We start from the raw sequence: 19,308 nt of genomic DNA, 5'->3' as shown, positions 1-19,308 counted from the left end.
TATGGTTTTGAGCACAATTGTAAATGGGATTTACTCCTTAATTTCTCTTTCTTCTGTCCTGTTGTTGGTATATAGAAATGCAACTGATTTATGTGCATTGATTTTATGTCCTGACACTCTACTGAGTTCCTGTATGAGTTGTAGCAGTTTTGGCATGGAGTCTTTTGGGTTTTCCACATAAAGTATCATATCATCTGCAAAGAGTGGTAGTTTGAATTCTTTGCTGATTTGGATGCCTTTAATTTCTTTTTGTTGTCTGATTGCTGAGGCTAGGACCTTTAGTACTATGTTGAATAGCAGTGGTGAAAATGGACATCCCTGCCATGTTCCTGACCTTAGCGGAAAAGCTCTCAGTTTTGCCCCATTGAGAATGATATTTGCTGTGGGTTTTTCATAGATGGCTTTGATGATATTGAGGTATGTGCCCTCCATCCCTACACTTTGAAGAGTTTTTATCAAGAAAGGATGCTGTACTTTGTCAAATGCTTTTTCAGCATCTGTTGAGAGTATCATTTGGTTCTTGTTCTTTCTTTTATTAATATATTGTATCACATATGTTGATGTTGTAGGATCATTTTAACACATAGTTTTTTCAGCAGCTTTTATGAGACCAAATCTTAGGCAGGATATATCTCCCTAATTACAATGTTTATATGGTAAAATGATTTTCTTTGTAATAACAGAATTTATGGCCATTTAAATGAAATCTGTTGCCACAAAATGGGTACTTCTATTCCTAAAATAAGGCATACTGTCTTATAAATCTTTTGTGGAAACCTCCATTTTAAATGTCTTAGCTACTTTACCTTCTGATATATAAAGTCAAAGCATTAGCCATCATGGAATAGGTCTCAACTATGTTCATCTCGCATTGACTGGTGCTTCTGGCTGTGTTGAAAAAGCCTCCTAGACTGACATGAGGTCGGTGTGAGGGAATATTTGCTATTTGTAATGTAGTATAGAGGCCCCATGGCTAACTCCCCTCCCCTTTATCCCATTCCAGTGTCCTGTCAATTCTTCACAAACTTATTGGTTCTTTTCCCTCAGAAAAGCCTGTGTTTTCACTCACAAACCAACACAGACAAAGAACATGAGAACAAGTAAACCCAAACAGTAAAATAGAGAGGATGAAGGGATATAGATTCCTTATGAGGGCTGATGGGGCAGGGGATTAAAGAAAAGGGAATTTCACATGTACCTTAAAGAAATCAAACTGCAATGTACACGTTCACTTTGCATTTATATATATAGCTCTACAATCCCTTACCCCAAATCCTGGGGTCTAAATGTATTTCAGAATTTGGATTTCTTAAAATATTCTAGGAAGTTGGGGTACCTAAGTGGCTCAGTTGATTAGGCAACTCCCTTCAGCTCAGGTCCTGATGGTAGAGTCCCGCATTGGGCTCCCTGCTCAGCAGGGAGTCTGCTTTTGCTTTTGACCCTCCCCCGTCTCTCATGTTCTCTTTCTCTTCCTCTCTCAAGTAAATGAATGGATAAAATCTTTAAAGGGGCGCCTGGGTGGCTCAGTTGGTTAAGCGTCTGCCTTCGGCTCGGGTCATGATTCCAGGGTCCTGGGATCGAGCCCCGCATCAGGCTCTCAGCAGAGAGCCTGCTTCTCTCTCTCCCCATCTCCCTGCCACTCTGCTTATTTGTGCTCTCTCTCTAGCTGTCAAATAAACAAATAAAATATTTTTTAAAAAATCTTTAAAAAATATTCTAGAAAGTTAATAGGATAGTGTATATTATATTATATTATATATCTAGAATTATATTCTATATCTAGGATTATACATATATACCCAGGATATATATATATATATGTGTGTGTGTGTGTGTGTGTGTGTATAATATGTTATATAATACCCCCAGCAAGGTCTGAAGAGGCACCTTATAAATTACACACATTAAGATTTCTTTGGCAAACATATGTACTCTCTGACCCAGCGTTTCCACTCATCAGTTTACATCCAACAGAATTAAATACACATGTGAACCCCAAAGAAAGCATGTATAAGTTTTCACAGAAGCTTTATTTGTAACAGCCTCAATTGGAAACAAGCCAAATGACCATTAGATTCAAGTTTTTGAAAAGTCTCTCTTTTCAAAAGAGAATACTTTGACAGGTATGCTGTCCAAAATAAGTCAGAGGGTAAATTTTGTCATGTGTGTTTTACCTCAGTCAGTTAGTTAGCCAACCGGAGAGGTGTGCCAACCGGAGAGGTGTGCCAAGTACTGTGATAGGTGTTTAATGATATTTATCCTGAACAATGAACAATATTAGTATGTAAAAAACCAAATACTTAAACTCTTTAAACATAAAAATGGGAAAAAATCTAAAATGGGAATTTGAGATTAAGTGTGATGGGCTCAAATTCAATACAACATAAATAGTCTAATTATTATTTTTTTAGAAGGCAGCATTGATATGTGATTGATTTTATGTTGGAAGAAGACTTTGTGTTCTCCCGTGCAGATGACTCCCTGAGCTTTCCTTCTCCACAGTCCCCAGGTAGTATGATACTTACTGCCCCAAAGAGAATATTTCATCTGAAAGTGTTTGCCTTATTTGGAAAGCTAGCAGTCAAGCTACCAGGGAACTGTCTCTTCCAGGTGGAGCTAAGGGAGGCTGAATTCACATCATGCTCTACTGGGAATGCTTCTGCTAGAATACTGCACTTGCTTATCTGGGGATACAGGACACTCAGGGCTCGATCTAGCAAATAGAAGAAGAGATATTTCAGGTTCCCCACCATCCTAGCAGGGTGAGGTGTACCTCAGGAACTCCAGCTGACATTTAATCTTAAGAGAATACTGCTAGTGGTCAGCATTAGTTTTTTTCCATTAAAGGCAATTCTCAAACCATCTGAGAATTAACCTCTTACATAAGAATTCTAAATCCTCCTCCATTCATCTGCTTATTTAGAGAAATATTTACTGAGTGATTATGGGATGCCAGCTGGGCATATTAGGTGCTGAGGTAAATACAATCCCCCTCTAATATGAAACTTATCATTTCACCTATTCCTATAAATAAGAGCCCAGGTTAGTTTTAATTTCCATCGAGATAAACCGTTATGTCTAATTGGGTGAATTTAAAATAACCTCACGAGCTCCAAATGAGTCTATTAAAAATTTAAAGTAGCTGATGTGGAAAAACTCTCCAGGTTTGTGGTAAGTCTCTGAAGCTATAACATTCTACTTGGTAATAAGTACTAGTGTAAAGAATCAATGAATTCCCCACAACAGCCAAACTATGGAAGGAGCCCAGATGTCCATCAACAGCAGAATGGATAAGGAGGATGGAATACTACTCTGCCATCAAAAAAAGAGAAAGAAATCTTCCCATTTGCAATGACATGGATGGAACTAGAGGGTATTATGCTAAGGGAAATAAGCCAATAAGAGAAAGATAATTATCATAAGATCTCGCTGATACGTGGAATTTAAGAAACAAAACAGGATCACGGGAAAAAGAGGAAAAAAAATAAGATAAAATCAAAAAGGAAGACAAACCATAAGAGACTCTTTTTTTTTTTTTAAGATTTTTTTATTTATTTGACAGAGAGAAATCACAAGTAGATGGAGAGGCAGGCAGAGAGAGAGAGAGAGAGGGAAGCAGGCTCCCTGCTGAGCAGAGAGCCCGATGCGGGACTCGATCCCAGGACCCTGAGATCATGACCTGAGCTGCAGGCAGTGGCTTAACCCACTGAGCCACCCAGGCGCCCCCATAAGAGACTCTTAATCACAGGAAACAAACTAAGGATTGCTGGAGGGGAGGAGTGTGGAGTGATGGGGTAACTGGGTGATGGACATTAAGGGGGGGCACGTGATGTAATGAGCACTGGGTGTTATATAGGACTGATGAACCACTGACCTCTACATCTGAAACCAATAACACATTATATGTTAATTGAATTTAAATTTCAAAAAAAGGGGTGCCTGGGTGGCTCAGTGGTTTGGGCTTCTGCCTTCGGCTCAGGTCATGATCTCAGGGTCCTGGGATCGAGCCCCGCATTGGGCTCCCTGCTCCGCAGGAAGCCTGCTTCCCTCTCTCTCTTTCTCTCTCTCTGCCTGCCTCTCTGCCTACTTGTGATCTCTGTCTGTCAAATAAATAAATAAAATCTTAAAAAAAAAATAAATAAAAAATAAATTTCAAAAAAAGAATCAATGAATTCCCAATCAACTATATTTGAGATAAACCTATGGAAGAGTTTAATCCATAAGGATAGCCTGGTTTCTTCTTGCATTCAGTCTGTTACAGTATCATTGCCCCTCAGCATCTGGATAGCTCCTCTGTACACTCATTAAAGAATGTCAGTGGAAAAGGCAAATAATGTCCTAGTATTATGAAAGCAGGTTTGACCTTGAAGGCCCTTGAAAGGGTCTCACAGACCTCCCCAGACCACATCTTGAGAACCACTGCCTTAGTCTTATCTTCTTTTTACATATAAGGAAGTTAGATCTCACAGAGATTATGTGAGAAACCCAAAATTACATGGCCTGTTAATGACGAGATAATATCTGGGGCAGTTAGTCTCACTTCTCTTGAGGTAGGTTCTGAATCAGAACCTTGGGAAACAGACCCTAAAGACCTATCCTGTTGCTGCAGTTGCAAGGACTGTCACAATACAGTACCAAAAAATGTGTTTTAAATAAAGCAGAAGAGGAAAATCAAACAGGGTAAATTCTGCAGCAGGCATACTGTGTCAGCATCTGAACGAGGATCTCTATTTGAATGGAAACACTAAGGCAAATTCTACTGCCCTCCATTCCATGCAAGCTGGTATCAAAAAACCACACAGTAAATATCACAGAAAAATACAGAAAGCAGAATTTCCGCAATACCACCATTTAATCACACTGAGTCTGCAGTGCACTTCATGACATAATGCCAGAAAATATTTCACAAGTACTGGCTGAAAGGGTGATGGATGTATTAAGAGAGATCAAATAAATTGACAATCATATGGAACTTCTTAGACAAAATGGAGTTGTTGTGAAATGCCGATACTTTTCACTCTCTAACAGGACCTTATCTTGTCTTTTAAATATAAATCAGGTTATCTTCTTGTACCCCTGAAGATGATGTCCTTTGTATCCAACCAAATGATCCAAATCTTCTTTAAATGGATTGTAGCCCTGTTCCTTTAAACAGCGCAGTGCCCAGAAAAGCTGGTCCAGTGGAGGAAATTTTTCCCAGGGAACCCACTCCCAACCTAGAAAAGAAAGATACCAAATCAATTAATTTAGCTGGATGGAAACAATATTTAATTTGGCAAGTTAACCTATCTTTAGAAAAAATTAATTAAATTTAAAAATGGCTTGCTACTAATAATAGCATGCTACTAATTATAGTGATGCTATGCATTAGCTCTGCTGTACCAACATAATTTGCATTTAGAATCATCTTAACAGAATGGTGATCATTTAAAACATGCTGTTATTTCAACATGAAGCCAAGTTTATAAGGACCTTGTTATGGTAAAACCCAGATTGAGGACCATTCAATTTTTGCTTAAATATTTGGCTAAACAAAATGCACAGAACTTTATATATGACAGGTTACAACATTACATTAAAATAAACCAGTTACATATAGAATAAGGAGAATTACAACATTTCTAAGCTATGCTCCATCTTTCTAAAAGGTAATGGGAGCCATGCAGAGAATAAGAAGTATTCTCTGTGTTGTGGTATACTTTAGATAGAAAGACAGTATGGACGGGGCAGATTTTTAAAAAATCGTTGAAAGAGGAAAGATTTCACAGCATCTACCAGTTGTGAAATCCATGAAATTCTAGAAAACCATTCTAGAGAACAGTATTTTCTTTGATGATTTCTTTTTTATTTTTATTTATTTATTTAATTTTAGAGAGAGAGAGAGAGAACATAGGTGGGAGGGGTTGAGAGAGAATCTGAAGCTGACTCCAACGCTGAGCACAGAGCCGGACGGGGGGCTCCATCTCATCACCTGAGATCAGGACCTGAGCCCAAACTGAGTTGGCTGCTTAACTGACTGCACCACCCAGGCACCCCTTCTTTGATGATTCAAATGTCAATAACATAAGGGGCGCCTTGGTGGCAGGGCTGAGCAACCGACTCTTGGTTTGGGCTCAGGTCATGATCTCAGGGTTGTGCGATCAAGCCCCCAGAATGGACTCCCTGAGCTCAGTATGGCATCTCCTGAAGATTCTTTCCCTCTCTCTCCCTCCCATTCTGTTCCCCCACCTGCTCACATGAAAGTGCACTCTCTCTCTCTCAAATAAATTACATCTTTAGTTGTAAATAACATGGAAGGACAGATGCTCCTAAAAGGTGAATATATAGAGATTATATTCAGATGTACACTCCATGTTCAAACTACATTTCCTCATGATCACATGCATATACTTATGTTTAATTAAATGTAGTTACTTCCACTAAGTATTTTTCTCCCTATAAAATACAGGCATGTACTTTGGCTCTGAGAAGGCAGGGGATCGAGAATCCGTGAAGTTAGAACAAGTTCAGGAAGGAGTGATCAGCCCCTGTGAGCACAGACTAAAAGAAATAGGGAAGGAAGGAATGAGGGAGAGAGAGACAGACAGGTGTCACCGAACAATGTCAGGACAGCTGCTGAATTATCAGAGCCTCAAGAGAGCTGTCTGTAAAGTTTATCCTGTCTTGGGGAACATGAAGCATCTGGCTGGTCCTCCTAAGTATAACTGGCTGCAGGAGGAAAGATGTCCTAACCTGCAACCGGAAGTGGGTGATCCAGATCCAGGATCTAGTGAGCATGGGAGAGAGACTGCATATTTATATTATAAATAAAACCACCATCACTGAGCCACTGCACCTTGGCTATGGTGCAGCTGGCCATCAGCAAGGGCTCTCAACTGGCAAAACAGTGAAAATAATGTCCGTTATATTGTTATTGAGGGACAGAGTCGAATGATTTTCTTCTGGTCAAATCTGACTTGGTGCTAGTAAACTTGGGCCTTATAAAATCATACTGTTTGATTTCAGCTTATTAGCATGTGAGAGGGTCAACCAAATGAAAGGAGACATACTAAATTAAAAAAAAGTTACAGGGTGCCTGGGTGGCTCAGTGGGTTAAGCCACTGCCTTCGGCTCAGGTCATGATCTCAGGGTCCTGGGATCGAGTCCCGCATCGGGCTCTCTGCTCAGCAGGGAGCCTGCTTCCTCCTCTCTCTCTCTGCCTGCCTCTCTGCCTATTTGTGATCTCTCTCTGTCAAATAAATAATAATAAAATCTTTAAAAAAAATAAAAATAAAAAAAGTTACAGAAATGAAGAAAAAAAAAATCACAAAGCATGTAAAAAGGAACCAAACCTACCATATTCTAGGAGGAGAAAAACAATACATACAATAGTAGAGTAACAAAAACCCTTATATAGAACTTCATAAAGTAGAATAGTGTTTTAGAAGTTGTTAAAAAGTAGGCCAGTCTAGATACCAGATTTGAGAACCTCATTCCCTCCCTCCCTTCTTCCTTTAACATATTCTGAAAGTACTCTGAATAGGAGCCAGGCAAAGGTGAATGAGCCCAAATTCTGCTCTTTATGTATTCACAGTTCAGTAAAGGGAAAACATTAAGTATGATTTGAAGCTGAACACTTGAATTGAACCTGAGATGCCTTCTGAACATCAGGGGAAGTTAACTAGAAATAGAGGCCAGCCAGCACTCTGCACCTGGGGGGGGGGGGGGGCGCTCAGCTCCACAAATCTCTACAAATCCCTGCAAAACCCTGCAGACGCCAGGCGGAATGGGGGCCTGTGAGACACAGGCAGCTGGCTGGTGACAGGTCAGAGCTGATGCAATAGCCAGTCACTCCCTTGTTTTCTCCCCAGGCTTTCTCTACAAATTAACACTTTTCCTGTCTGCTTCATACCAAGGACACTAAGAATGCAAAACTGAACTATTCCATTGTTTTGTCTCATCTTGTCTCAGGTTTTTTTTTTTGCCTGTAGCAGAGATAAAAATAAGGAAATGGTGATTCCTTCCAAGTTTAGGGTTCTGTTTTAAGACAACAATAATCTGCGCTTATTTATTACCTGAATAAATGACGCCTCAAACGAATTTTTTAAAATTCAGTTACATGAAATATATTCTGCTTCAGTTATATGAAATATACTCTGCTTTGTAGGAAACGGAGTCCTGCAAAAAGTGTTCCAGTGGAAATTTTGCATATTTACACTTCAGCTTGATGTTAAAAAGCCAAGTAATCAACTGCTCCTCCCCACAGCTTCAGGATATCAAGACTATTGAGTTTTGTTCCCACTGTTACTGTCCTGGACTCTCCTCGTCCTCAACTTATCCAGGATAATTAGGGTGTGAGAGCAGAACCTGTAGAGCTCCCCCTGGGAAACTGGTATTTCTCACTTAAAAGTGTCCTGCTTTCCTCTCTTAAGGCATGAATGATTTTCGTTGTTACCCTAGGCCAACCGAAGACTTCTGGATACTTTTGGGGTATTTCTATGTATGTTACTGTGATGTGATTAATATATATCTGGCCTTCCTCCCTGTTTCCTGGCACAGAGTTCCTGAAATCTTTGTCATTTCCTAAGTGATAGGGATGAGAGGGACAGCTTTTGTTACCCATAATAAACCCCTTTCAACCATACTTCAGTTTATGCTAATAAGCTGACCGGTTGCTGGAGGCCCCTAGAGAGCTTCCGGATGGGCGCTGGTGACCAGAAAGACTTCCCAGGCACCCACATCCCACCTAAGGTGAGAGGAGAGGAGCTGGAGATTGAGTTCATCACCAGCAGACAATGATTTAGTCAACTGCAAAAATAATAATGTGCAATAGTCCCATTACATAGGAGCCTCCATGAAAACTCTACACAACAGAATTCAGAGAGCTTCCAAGTTGATGAACACATCAAGGTGCCAGGGGGGTGTCATGCTCCTTGAGAGGATGGAAGCTCTGCCTCCCTCTCCACACCTACCTGGCCCAGTGCCTCTCTTCCATTTGGCTATTCCCGAGTTGTTTCCTTTGTCATAAACTGGTAATGTAAGCAAAATGTTTTCCTGAGTTCAGCAGGTCATTTGAGCAAATTACTCAACCTGAGGAAGAGGTGGTGGGAAGCCCGATGGATAGCCAGGCAGTCAGAAATACAGGAGGCCAGGACGTGCTACTGGTATTTGGGGGTGGGGCACTGTTGTGGGACGGAGCTCCTTAACTTTGGGGCTCTGAGACTAACTCCAGACACTGTTAAGAATTCGACTGAATTGTAAGACACCCAACTGATGTCTGGAGAATTATTTGGAGTGAGGAGAAAAGCCACACATTTGGTGTTAGAGTATAGTAAGTTCACTTTGGATGATTTCAAGTCAAAGTCAGACTTTGCTAGTTCACTTTAGATGATTTCATGTAGTTATCTGTTCTATTTAAAAAAATTGTATATGACTCAACAGACATTTGGGGGGAACATACCCTTCTGTTCATTCAATCAATGCAATCTGCAGAACACTTCAGGGATGATTTATTCATTCTGGAAAGATCACTTCCTCCAGGCCTCTGCATATATCCCCCTTCGCAGAGCCCTTCCTGATCACCCTATCTGAGGCAGCACCCAGGTGTCCCTATCCTTCCACGGTTTTATTTTTATCCTTATTCCTTATAATTACATGGTAACATACCGTCAATTTGTTGCTATCCCTCCCGCTCAATAAAATGTCAAGCCTGAGAGGAAATGGACTTTGTTTCGCCCACCACTGCACTTTCTGTGCCTAAAACAGGAATGGGCACACAGTACCCAGGAACTAATTATTGAATGAAAAGATTCTTCCATATTAGAGAATCGATTAAATGTTTACAGGGTAGGTTCAGGACACAAGACCACTGGGGTCAGGTTTCATATGGCAAATAATATATGTGATGTTTGAATTTTATATTTTACTCTTTGTCATGGAGTTTTATGAAATTTGAAGAGACGTGATACAGGCAAAGCCCTCAAAACAATGCCTAGCACACAGTAAATAATACCACTTGTTACATACAGCTTTCAGAGCACTTGACCCAACACGGAGGAGAACTGTTTTGTCCAGTTAGTCCCTCCCTGTACAAGGAAATTTACACCCTTCTACAGGGGAGAACACTGACAATGGCACCTTACATCTTTTCCTTAAAATCAGTTTGAAGTAAAATCAAACACTAACAATAAAACTAAGATTTACTGAGTTCTTAGGGTGTTCCCTTGGTTCCTTACGCATATTAATTCATTTTAACCTTATCTTTATTACAACCCATCTGAGGTGGTTACTCTCATCACAGAGGAGCAAAGAAGCCCAGAGACTTTAAATAACTTGCCTAAGGTTGCAAATTTCTAAGTGGAAAAACCAGGATGCAAGTCAAGTAGTATGGCCAGGGAGCCCATTCTCTTTCCTGCTGTGTCTTTATGTTCTCAGGATTTAAGTATATTTACATTTCTATACGAAGAGACTCTAATTCTCTTCCCATGGCAATAATATTGTAATACCCAGATGATACGCTTTTCTAAGATGATGCATGATTATATATAATTCTCTTACTTTCATTTTTTTCAGGCTCTGCGTTCTTTGGTTCTGGGTCATGAGTCATATCCACCTCTCCTTTCATTAGTACGGTCACATAATGGTAATTTTCTTTCTCAATAAAGGTATTCACAACTGAGGCAAAGCGAACATTTTTCAGGTGAAGAGCTGCTTCTTCCCAGGTTTCCCTCTGAGCACATTCTTCCCACGTTTCACTAGAAAACAGAAGCACGGCGCTGTATTCAATTCTGTTTATGTGACTTATTTTTCTGCCATGAACCTTAGCTAGGAATTTCTAGTTTAAAGCAAAAAGAACTGTAATTGGCTTATGTTTAAAATAATCAACAACCCTGTCTTTTACATTCTCTTCATCTGAAGTATAAGGAATCTTGAAGTTATCTGAAGACAAAAAGGACTTCATACTGAGCAAAATAATTAATGACCCTTTAGCCAATTCAGCACTACTTCACATGCCTAGAAGCTGTATGCAATCAGGAAACAGTTTAGTGTATCAGTTAAGAGCACAGGCTGGGATCCCTGGGTAGCTCAGTCAGTTAAGCATTTGCCTTAGGCTCAGGTCATGATACCAGGATCCTGGGATCGAGTCCCACATCATCAGGGTCCTTGCTCAGTGGGGTGCTTGCTTCCCCCTCTGCCTGCAGCTCCCCCTGCTTGTGCTCCCTCTCTCTCTCTGGCAAATAAATAAAATCTTTAAAAAAGAAAGAAAAAAGCACAGGCTTTGGAGTCAGCTAGACCTAGGTTTGATTCCAAAGTCCATTACTTTCTACCTTGCACAAATAAAGAGATAATGCCACTCTCTCATCGAGTTGTTTTAAGTGTATCAAGACGTGGATGATGTCTTTTTTTTTGCAGTCTCAGAATTTTTGATAAAGCCTCAAAATTGAGAACAATAGGCAATAAGCACCTTTAAATTCTAAAGAGTATGGCAAAAGAGCAAACAAATGCCATCTAAACTCAAAGGTATCCAAAGGCCTGAGTAGTTTTTTGACCTCACCCCACCCAGGCTACATAATAAGAAGGATAGGAGATTTGGGGGAAGGAGGAAAGTTACGAATTTTCAAGCATAGTAGCAATGTTCCCATTCCTCCTGATGAGGGGACAACTCTGCCCCAAGGCCAAGTGAGAGGTACTCCAAGAAAACTGGTCACAGAGATTGGGTGTGACTTTCAAGGAGATACTGGTGTGTTACTCCCCTGCTAAAGACATGTAGAACTGTGGAAACTCAAATGTTGTGCATCAGATTAGAGGCGGTAGAAAGGTAAGAGGTCTGGGTAAGTCTAAAATGTGTTCCTTGGTGTTTAGGGTTGCATGTGAAGACAGAGGCTGAGGTTTCATCCCACTTTAAGAATCTGGAAAGGAGAAGACTGGCTAGAGAAGCCCATGAGGAATGAGCAAGGAAAAAGAGTGACAGCGAAGGCATTATTTTCCACTGTGAATTTCCTCTGGGCCCAACAGATGCTACAAGAGACTACTGGGGACCCCAACATAAAGAAAATGCAAGACAGTGTGCTAAGCAAGAGTTAAATTGGTCACCTATGTCAGAGAACTGTGCAATATAGACATCCTTATAGGACTTCCAAACAACCCACAAATATATACTGAGAAAGAGAGCACATCTATGAATACTGTATCCAGAGAGTACCCATGGGTAGATCACAGCAGCATTAGTCATGTAAAAAGTCTGGCCCCCTCCCTCCCTCCCCAACAGCCTGGAGAAGAAAGGAAACCAGAAACAGTGAGAAGAGGAGGAGGCCCACCTCCTTTCTCCTTTTCCCCACTACTTGGGAGAGACAAATGCTTGGAAGTGGATCGTAACTGACTGAAGGGCGATTTATTTTTACAATCAAGTGACAGGAAGACAATCGAATTTGCAGGAAATGTCTTAGAGCACCAGAGAAGAGAAAGACAAATCATGTTTAAAGACAATGGTCAGAGAAAATAAAGCATTTCCTATTTGTTTCCCATCAAACTTAGCCCAGTGTACCAGTCATATGAAGATGAGAGAAAGCATACATGTGAAGAGCTTAGCATAATATTTAGCACTTAGTAAAAAGCTCATTAAAGTTCAATTCTGGCTATTATCATTGGCTAAGTAAAGATTCTAATACTTTATTGTGTTATTATTAATCTATCTTTAGCCATTGTTCCAGTAATTATATATTCTAATTAGTGCTTTGTTTGTGACCTAATGCTTACCAACAATTGACAAAGCTCAATACAGTGTGTGTGAAATTTTATTAGTTATTAACTGATGGCTTATCTTACATGAAAATGATTTATTGTCACCTTTTAAAATCCTGAAGACCATTTCAAAAATTCCATATGCTATGAGATAAGAATTCCATGTTTCATAAAAGACAAAGTCTGATTAAAGGGAACTAGGATCAAGCCTCTACTTCTAACCAGCAGTTTACAACAAATAGGTAGTTTAGTAGCATATAGTCAGAATGTATGAAATTCTCCGTATTACCCAAATTTTCAACATAGCATGGAAAAGGAAGGGTGGGGGGCAGATTACTGTTGGATATGGAGACTTAAGAAATTTATCAATGCCAAAGTACATGTAATAAGTCTTCTTCCTTTGATCTCGATTGGTACAAAACAATAAAAAGACATTTTCAAGACAATTGGGGAAAAACGGTATAGACTGAGTATCACAGATTATTAAAGGATTATCTTAATGTGTTAAAATAGTATTCTGTTAAGGTGGGAAAACACGTTTACATCTCTTAAAAAGCCTATTACAGATACATACTGAAGGATTTGGGGTGGTATAATAAATGTCTGAGTTTTCCTTTAGAAGAGTGCAGAAAAGAAGGGATGTGTGTGTCGGAGGAGAGGGAGCCACAGAGATGAAACACGAACAAGCTCTGAGTAACAGGTAAACGAGGACTCACCAGCTATGTGCTCTACTTTTATGCATGTTTCGAACTTTGACACTAATGGAAAAACAAGCTCTGGCTCTGAACGCTTTAGATGCTGTTTATCTGCTGTTGACTTTAAGCCGGTTCTCACTTCAGAACCCACCTTTCAGCACAACTACTGGCTTTCTACACCCTTGGGTAGATCTGACCCTTAACTGCCCAACTTCCTTTGTTGGTTGGATCTATCTTCACACCACAGAATGCCAAAGCAGAGAGGGACATTAAAGAGTACTTTGTTCCAACTTTCTGACTGTAAAGATGAACACACTGAGTCCCACAGAGTTCGAGTACCCCATCTGCTTGGTCAGGGTGCAAATAAATCTGCTGAGGCAGGAAAGAGATCGTTCCTGCATGGAAGTTTAAAGCACAGCCAAACCGTGCAAATGCCTTCACTGGCAAAACTAGACTGCTCGAGGTTTAGAAAGACCCACTATGCGTCCCTTAAGTGCATGCACTAGAACAGCACACACACCAGCCCGTGACCAAGCGGACGCCTGCCGAAAGGGACAACACCGGCGGGACTCACACCGAAGGCAGCACCCTCCCAGCCTTCCCCAGCTCAGGACCCATTCCCAGCGCGCACCTGGGGTGGGCGGGGCTTATCCGCCCAGGGAAGGCGCAGAGAAACGCGCGAGATGACGCAGCGTCAGCGCACACGCAAAGACGCACGGACGCACGCAAGGAGCGAGTTCATTCTCCCGCTGCACCTTGGGATTTTCTAAGGGATCCCTGTGACTGCTCACCCGAACTCCAGATGGCCCCCAGGCAGTTGAAAACTGCCGGCTCCAACTGACCCTTTCCTCTTGCCCAGGAGGACACAACCAGGATGCCCGCTGCTAGTTATCACTACTCCTATCCCGATTCCGGGGCGCCGCGGGGGAGGCTCCGGGCAGGCGGTCATAGCGCGGGAGGACCCGGCAGAGGCCAGGGGAAGTGACGTTTGCCCCGCCTCCTGGGCCGCCCGCAGTTTCTCCCTGTGCCTGCGCTGGCGCAAAAAGTCTGAGTGGAGGGGCTTACCTTGGTGCTATCTCAGTTGATGAAGCTAATGATTCCTCCCTTAAGGATTGCCTCTCAAGGCTTTGTTTTAAGTAATGCCACTTACTGTTGCACTTTCAACATTTGCTATCCATATCTGATAAGGGAAACCAAGACGAAAAAATTAAATTTCCTTACTACTTACAGCCCATTGTTAAGTCCTGAAACAGGCAGAGTGACATTCCGCTGGGAACTCAGCTTCTCCGATGTTAAGACTTTGCTAAAGGCAAGAGGCAATCAACCTGAGGATTCCACTCCCACCTCCTGCCCCAGGATCCTGTAATCTTCTTTAACATACAAAAATTCCTTTGCAAATTTCCTATATTTCTATACCCCTAGATGTATGTTGGTAATCACCTCCACGCATGTGGCCCACTGATATACTTCTGAGGGGGTCTCAGGACTGAGTTTTTACTAAACAGTAATAAATGACCTTTCCCGAACAACAGCCCGTCAGGATCATGGGAACCTTGTTTCCAAAATACCTTGGAAGCTTGTGCTGTCCCTAACCTCCCCCCAATTTGAAAGTACATAATCAGTCACACATCACTACCTCAGGGCAGCCCTTTCTGTCCACAGGTCCTGTCTTCCTGCTTTTAATAAAACCACCAAAGTCATCTCAAGAATTCTTTCCTGAGCATTTGCCCCGAACCCCAACAATTTCTACATCAATATCTACTCTCAGATTATCCAAAGCGTGCATTTACCAGCTGTCCGCCTTTATAAACCTCTGCGCCTTGCATATCCTATTTCTTTTTTTGTTTGGATGAGATTCTCCACCACCATATAAATTCATTCTATGTATAGCTCAAGTCAGCATGGTTATTAGGGCAAGGATAAATGGTATAGAAACAACCTGGTATAAATTATTGAAAGTATTAACACAACATGGAAAAAAATTAAAGACAATGGATTGTGCTGGGAGAAGCTAGTTTGGGGGGAAGGAAAGAATTGTCCCAGTTGTTTGCACAACATGCACCCACCAAAATAATCCCAGCTGAATTAGAGTTGTGATGAAAATGAACTAGAAAAGAACAAATGACTAGTCTCTGGTTGGGGAGGATTTACTTTTTTCATTAATATAAATCAGGTTTTACTTCTACTGAACTAATGCACTTACAATTTTAAAACTCAAATGGTAGAAAAACAAGTAAGGATGAGTAGGGATGACTTTACCCACTAGTCCTGGTTTCCATTCACTTTTAGCTCTTTGAACTATTATTCCTGATACTTGCCTACATATTTCAAGTAATAGGTTTCTTCTTCATGTTTTGGTAAATGACTACATATTTGTACAGCATCTTTCCTTCCACCCAGAAATACACCCTTTAATATGTTATGCACCACAAAGATATTCTATAATATTTTCCCAAATAAAAATTGGCAACATATAGACAGGATAATGTATCATAACTGAATGGAGTTATTCCCAGAAATACAAGGTGAGGTTAATATTTGAAAAATCAATCCTTGTAGTTTACTGCATTAAAAGAGAGAAAAAAGAAACACATTTAATCATTTTTTAAAAGAGTTTATTTATTTGAGAGGGAGGGAAAGAGAAATAGAGAGAGAGAGTAAGCAAGAGCACAAGAGCCTGGGGAGGGAGAAGCAGAGTCCCCACTAAGCAGGGAGCCTGATGTGGGGCTCAATCCCAGGATGCTGGGATCATGACCTACCTAAGCAGAAGGTAACCCACTGAGCCACGCAGGTGTCCCAACTCATATAATCATCTAAACAGATGCAGAAAAGAACCTGAGAAACTTCAGTAATTATTAATGATTTTAAAAAGAGTTAAGCAAACTAGGATTAAAGGGAATTTTAACAACCTTATATATGGCATTTAAAAGATTTACAACTAACATCTTATTTAACGGTTGTTATGGGCTAAGTCATGCTCCCCTGCCCCAAATTCGTATGTTGAAGTCCTAACCCCCAATACCTCAAAATATGACTATATTTAGAGAATAGGGCCTTTAAAGAAGTAATTAAGTTAAAATGAGGTCAATAGGGTGAATCCTAATCTAGTATAACTGGTATCCTTAAAGAAGAGATGAAGTTAGACGCAGACAGAGGAAAATCCACTTGAAAACACAGGGAAAAGACAGACATCTGCAAGCTAAGGAGAAAGCCCTCAGAAAAAGCCAGGCCCCTGATACCTTGATCTTAGACTTCTAGAATCCAGAGCTGTGTGAAAATAAATGTTATTTAAGCCAGTTAGTCTGTGGTACTTCCTTATGGCAGCCCTAGCAGACTAATACAATGGTGAAAGACTAAGATTTGAGAGAAGCAAGGATATCATTTGAAGTCATCACATAGCTGGAGGTTCTATTAGTGCAACCAATAAAATCAATAAATAATAAAAGATAGTTAAATTGAAAAGGAAGGAGTAACTATCTTTAATCACAGCCAATCCTAAGGAATCCACAAAGAAGCTACGAAAACAAATACATGAGTTTATCAAGTTCAAAGGATTAAGGTCAATACACAAAATCAATTATATTTCCATATACAGCTAGTCTCCCGATTTATGATGGTTCTATTTATAGTTTTTTGACTTTATGATAGTGTGAAAACAGAAGCCATAATTTGAATTTTGAATTTTTATGTTTTCCCAGGGTAGTGATATGCAGCATGGCACTCTCTTATGATGCTGGCCAGCTACAGTGGGATTCAGCTCCCAGTATGTATACAATCATTCTGCTTTTCACTTCCACTACAGTACTCAATAAGTTACATGAGATCTTCAACGCTTTATTATAAAGTAAGTAATAGTAAAAAAAAATACTTAATAAATTCAGAAACTGAATTTTAAAAACAATATCATGGAAAATATAAAATATTAAGGGATACCTTTAGCAAAAGATGTGCAAAACCTGTACACTGAAAACTATAAAAAGTTACTGCAGGAAATTAACTGAAAGGAGAGAAATACCACCATGATAGATCAAAAGACTACATGTGGTTAAACAGTCAAATCTCTTCAAATTGATGTATGTGGATTTTGATATCCCAGCCAAAATTTCAGAAGGCCTTTTTCCCCCAGTAGAAACTGACAGACCGATTTAAAAATTTATATAGAGGGCGCCTGGGTGGCTCAGTGGGTTAGGCCGCTGCCTTCGGCTCAGGTCATGGTCTCAGGGTCCTGGGATCGAGTCCCGCATCGGGCTCTCTGTTCGGCAGGGAGCCTGCTTCCCCCCCCCTCTCTGCCAGCCTCTCTACCTAACTGTGATCTCTGTCAAATAAATAAAAAAAAAAAAGAAAAATAAATAAAAATTTATATAGAAATGCAAAAAGGTCTAGAATAATTAAAACAATTTTTAAAATGGAAAAACTTGGAAAATTCATAACCTGATTTTAAGACCCAGGATAATGCCACGCTAATCAAGAGAGTGGTATGTGTGCATGCATGTATGTATGCATGCCTGTGTGTATATGCATGTATGTACATATGTATGCATGTGTGTGCATGTATGTATTTATTTATTTTAGAGACACAGAGAGAGAGAGACTCCTAAGCAGCATTCATGCCCAGCATGGAGCCTGACATAGGACTTGATCCCACGACCTTGAGATCATGACCTGAGCTGAAACCAAGAGTCAGATGCTTAGCCAGCTGAGCCACCCAGGCACCTGGAGAGTGTGGTGTTTATTAAAGCATAGACATATAAATCAATGGAGCAGAATGGAGAAGCCAGAAATAGACTTTATTTTTAATCTTTTTTTTTAAAGATTTTATTTATTTATTTGACAGAGAGAGATCACAAGTAGACAGAGAGGCAGGCAGAGAGAGAGGGGGAAGCAGGCTCCCCGCTGAGCAGAGAGCATGATGTGGGGCTCCATCCCAGGACCCTGGGATCATGACCTGAGCCAAAGGCAGTGGCTTAACCTACAGAGCCACCCAGGCACCCCAGAAAATAGACTTTTTTAACAGATGGTATTAGAACAACAAAAACAAAAGATCATTTATACTTGGTGCCACATATAACAGTTCATTCAAAATGGACTGTACCTAAATAAAACCACCTAAAAGTATAAATTTTCTATAAGAAAACATAAGAGAATATCTTTGTTATCTGGGTTAGGCAAAGTTTTCCTAGCTAGGACACCAAAGGCATGATCTGTTGAAAGCAATTGATAATTTGGACTTCATCAAAACTTAAAACTTACTCTCTTTGAGAGACACAATTAAGGATGGATTGTATTTCATCCCTCCCCAAATTTATATGTTGAAGTGCTCTTCCCACATATATTTGATTATGGGGACTTGGAGGTAAGTGGCCTTAGATGAGGTCATAAAGGTGGGATCCTCATGATGAGATTAGTGCCTTTACAAGAGACCAGAGAGCTTGATCTCTACTTTCCTAACATGTGAGGACATAAGAAGGTGGGACACCAGAAAGAGGGCTCTCACAAGGAATCGAATCTGCTGGTACTTTGATCTTGGACTTCCTAGCCTCCAGAACTGTGAGAAAGAAATGTCTGTTGCTTAGGCTGCCCGGTCTATGACATTTTATTATAGAAGCCTGAGCTAACAAAGATATAAACTATTTTTCAAAATGAAGACAAGCTACAGACTTAGGAGAAAAATGTGCAACACACATTTTTGATAAAGGACTGGGCTCTAGAATATGTAAGGAGTCCTCAAAACCCAATAATAAAGCTAACAACCCAATAAATATATGGGCAAAATTATTGAACTGAGATTTCATCAAAAAGAGATATGGGTGGCAAATAAACACATGCAAATATGTTCAACACGATGAGTCTCTAAAAATTTAAAACTACATTGAGGTAACTATACATCTTTTAG

General features: G+C 40.3%; 2 protein-coding genes across 2 annotated transcripts in view; one reads left to right on the top strand and one right to left on the bottom strand.

Annotated features, from left to right (window-relative positions):
- Positions 1-4,833: 4,833 nt before the first annotated feature.
- NUDT15 (nudix hydrolase 15) lies at positions 4,834-14,396 on the bottom strand. The gene is made up of 3 exons (XM_059144075.1): positions 14,207-14,396; positions 10,537-10,733; positions 4,834-5,216 (listed from the first exon to the last, which is right to left on the bottom strand). Exons 1-3 carry the CDS (start codon positions 14,362-14,364, stop codon positions 5,056-5,058), a joined length of 516 nt encoding a protein of 171 aa, XP_059000058.1. The 5' UTR covers positions 14,365-14,396; the 3' UTR covers positions 4,834-5,055.
- An 80-nt stretch (positions 14,397-14,476) lies between these two features.
- Positions 14,477-19,308, top strand: part of SUCLA2 (succinate-CoA ligase ADP-forming subunit beta) — a 58,880-nt gene continuing 54,048 nt past the window's right edge. The window contains exons 1-2 of the mRNA XM_059144073.1: positions 14,477-14,777; positions 17,114-17,259. Coding sequence (XP_059000056.1) covers positions 17,143-17,259 — 117 coding nt within the window. The 5' untranslated portion in view covers positions 14,477-14,777; positions 17,114-17,142. The remainder of the gene's footprint in view (positions 14,778-17,113; positions 17,260-19,308) is intronic.

The sequence above is a fragment of the Mustela lutreola genome, chromosome 13 (genome assembly GCF_030435805.1).
Source record: "Mustela lutreola isolate mMusLut2 chromosome 13, mMusLut2.pri, whole genome shotgun sequence".
In the NCBI taxonomy this organism is placed as follows: Eukaryota; Metazoa; Chordata; class Mammalia; order Carnivora; family Mustelidae; genus Mustela; species Mustela lutreola.
Note: the sequence above shows the minus strand (reverse complement) of the source record. Positions and strands in the feature narration are given on the sequence as shown.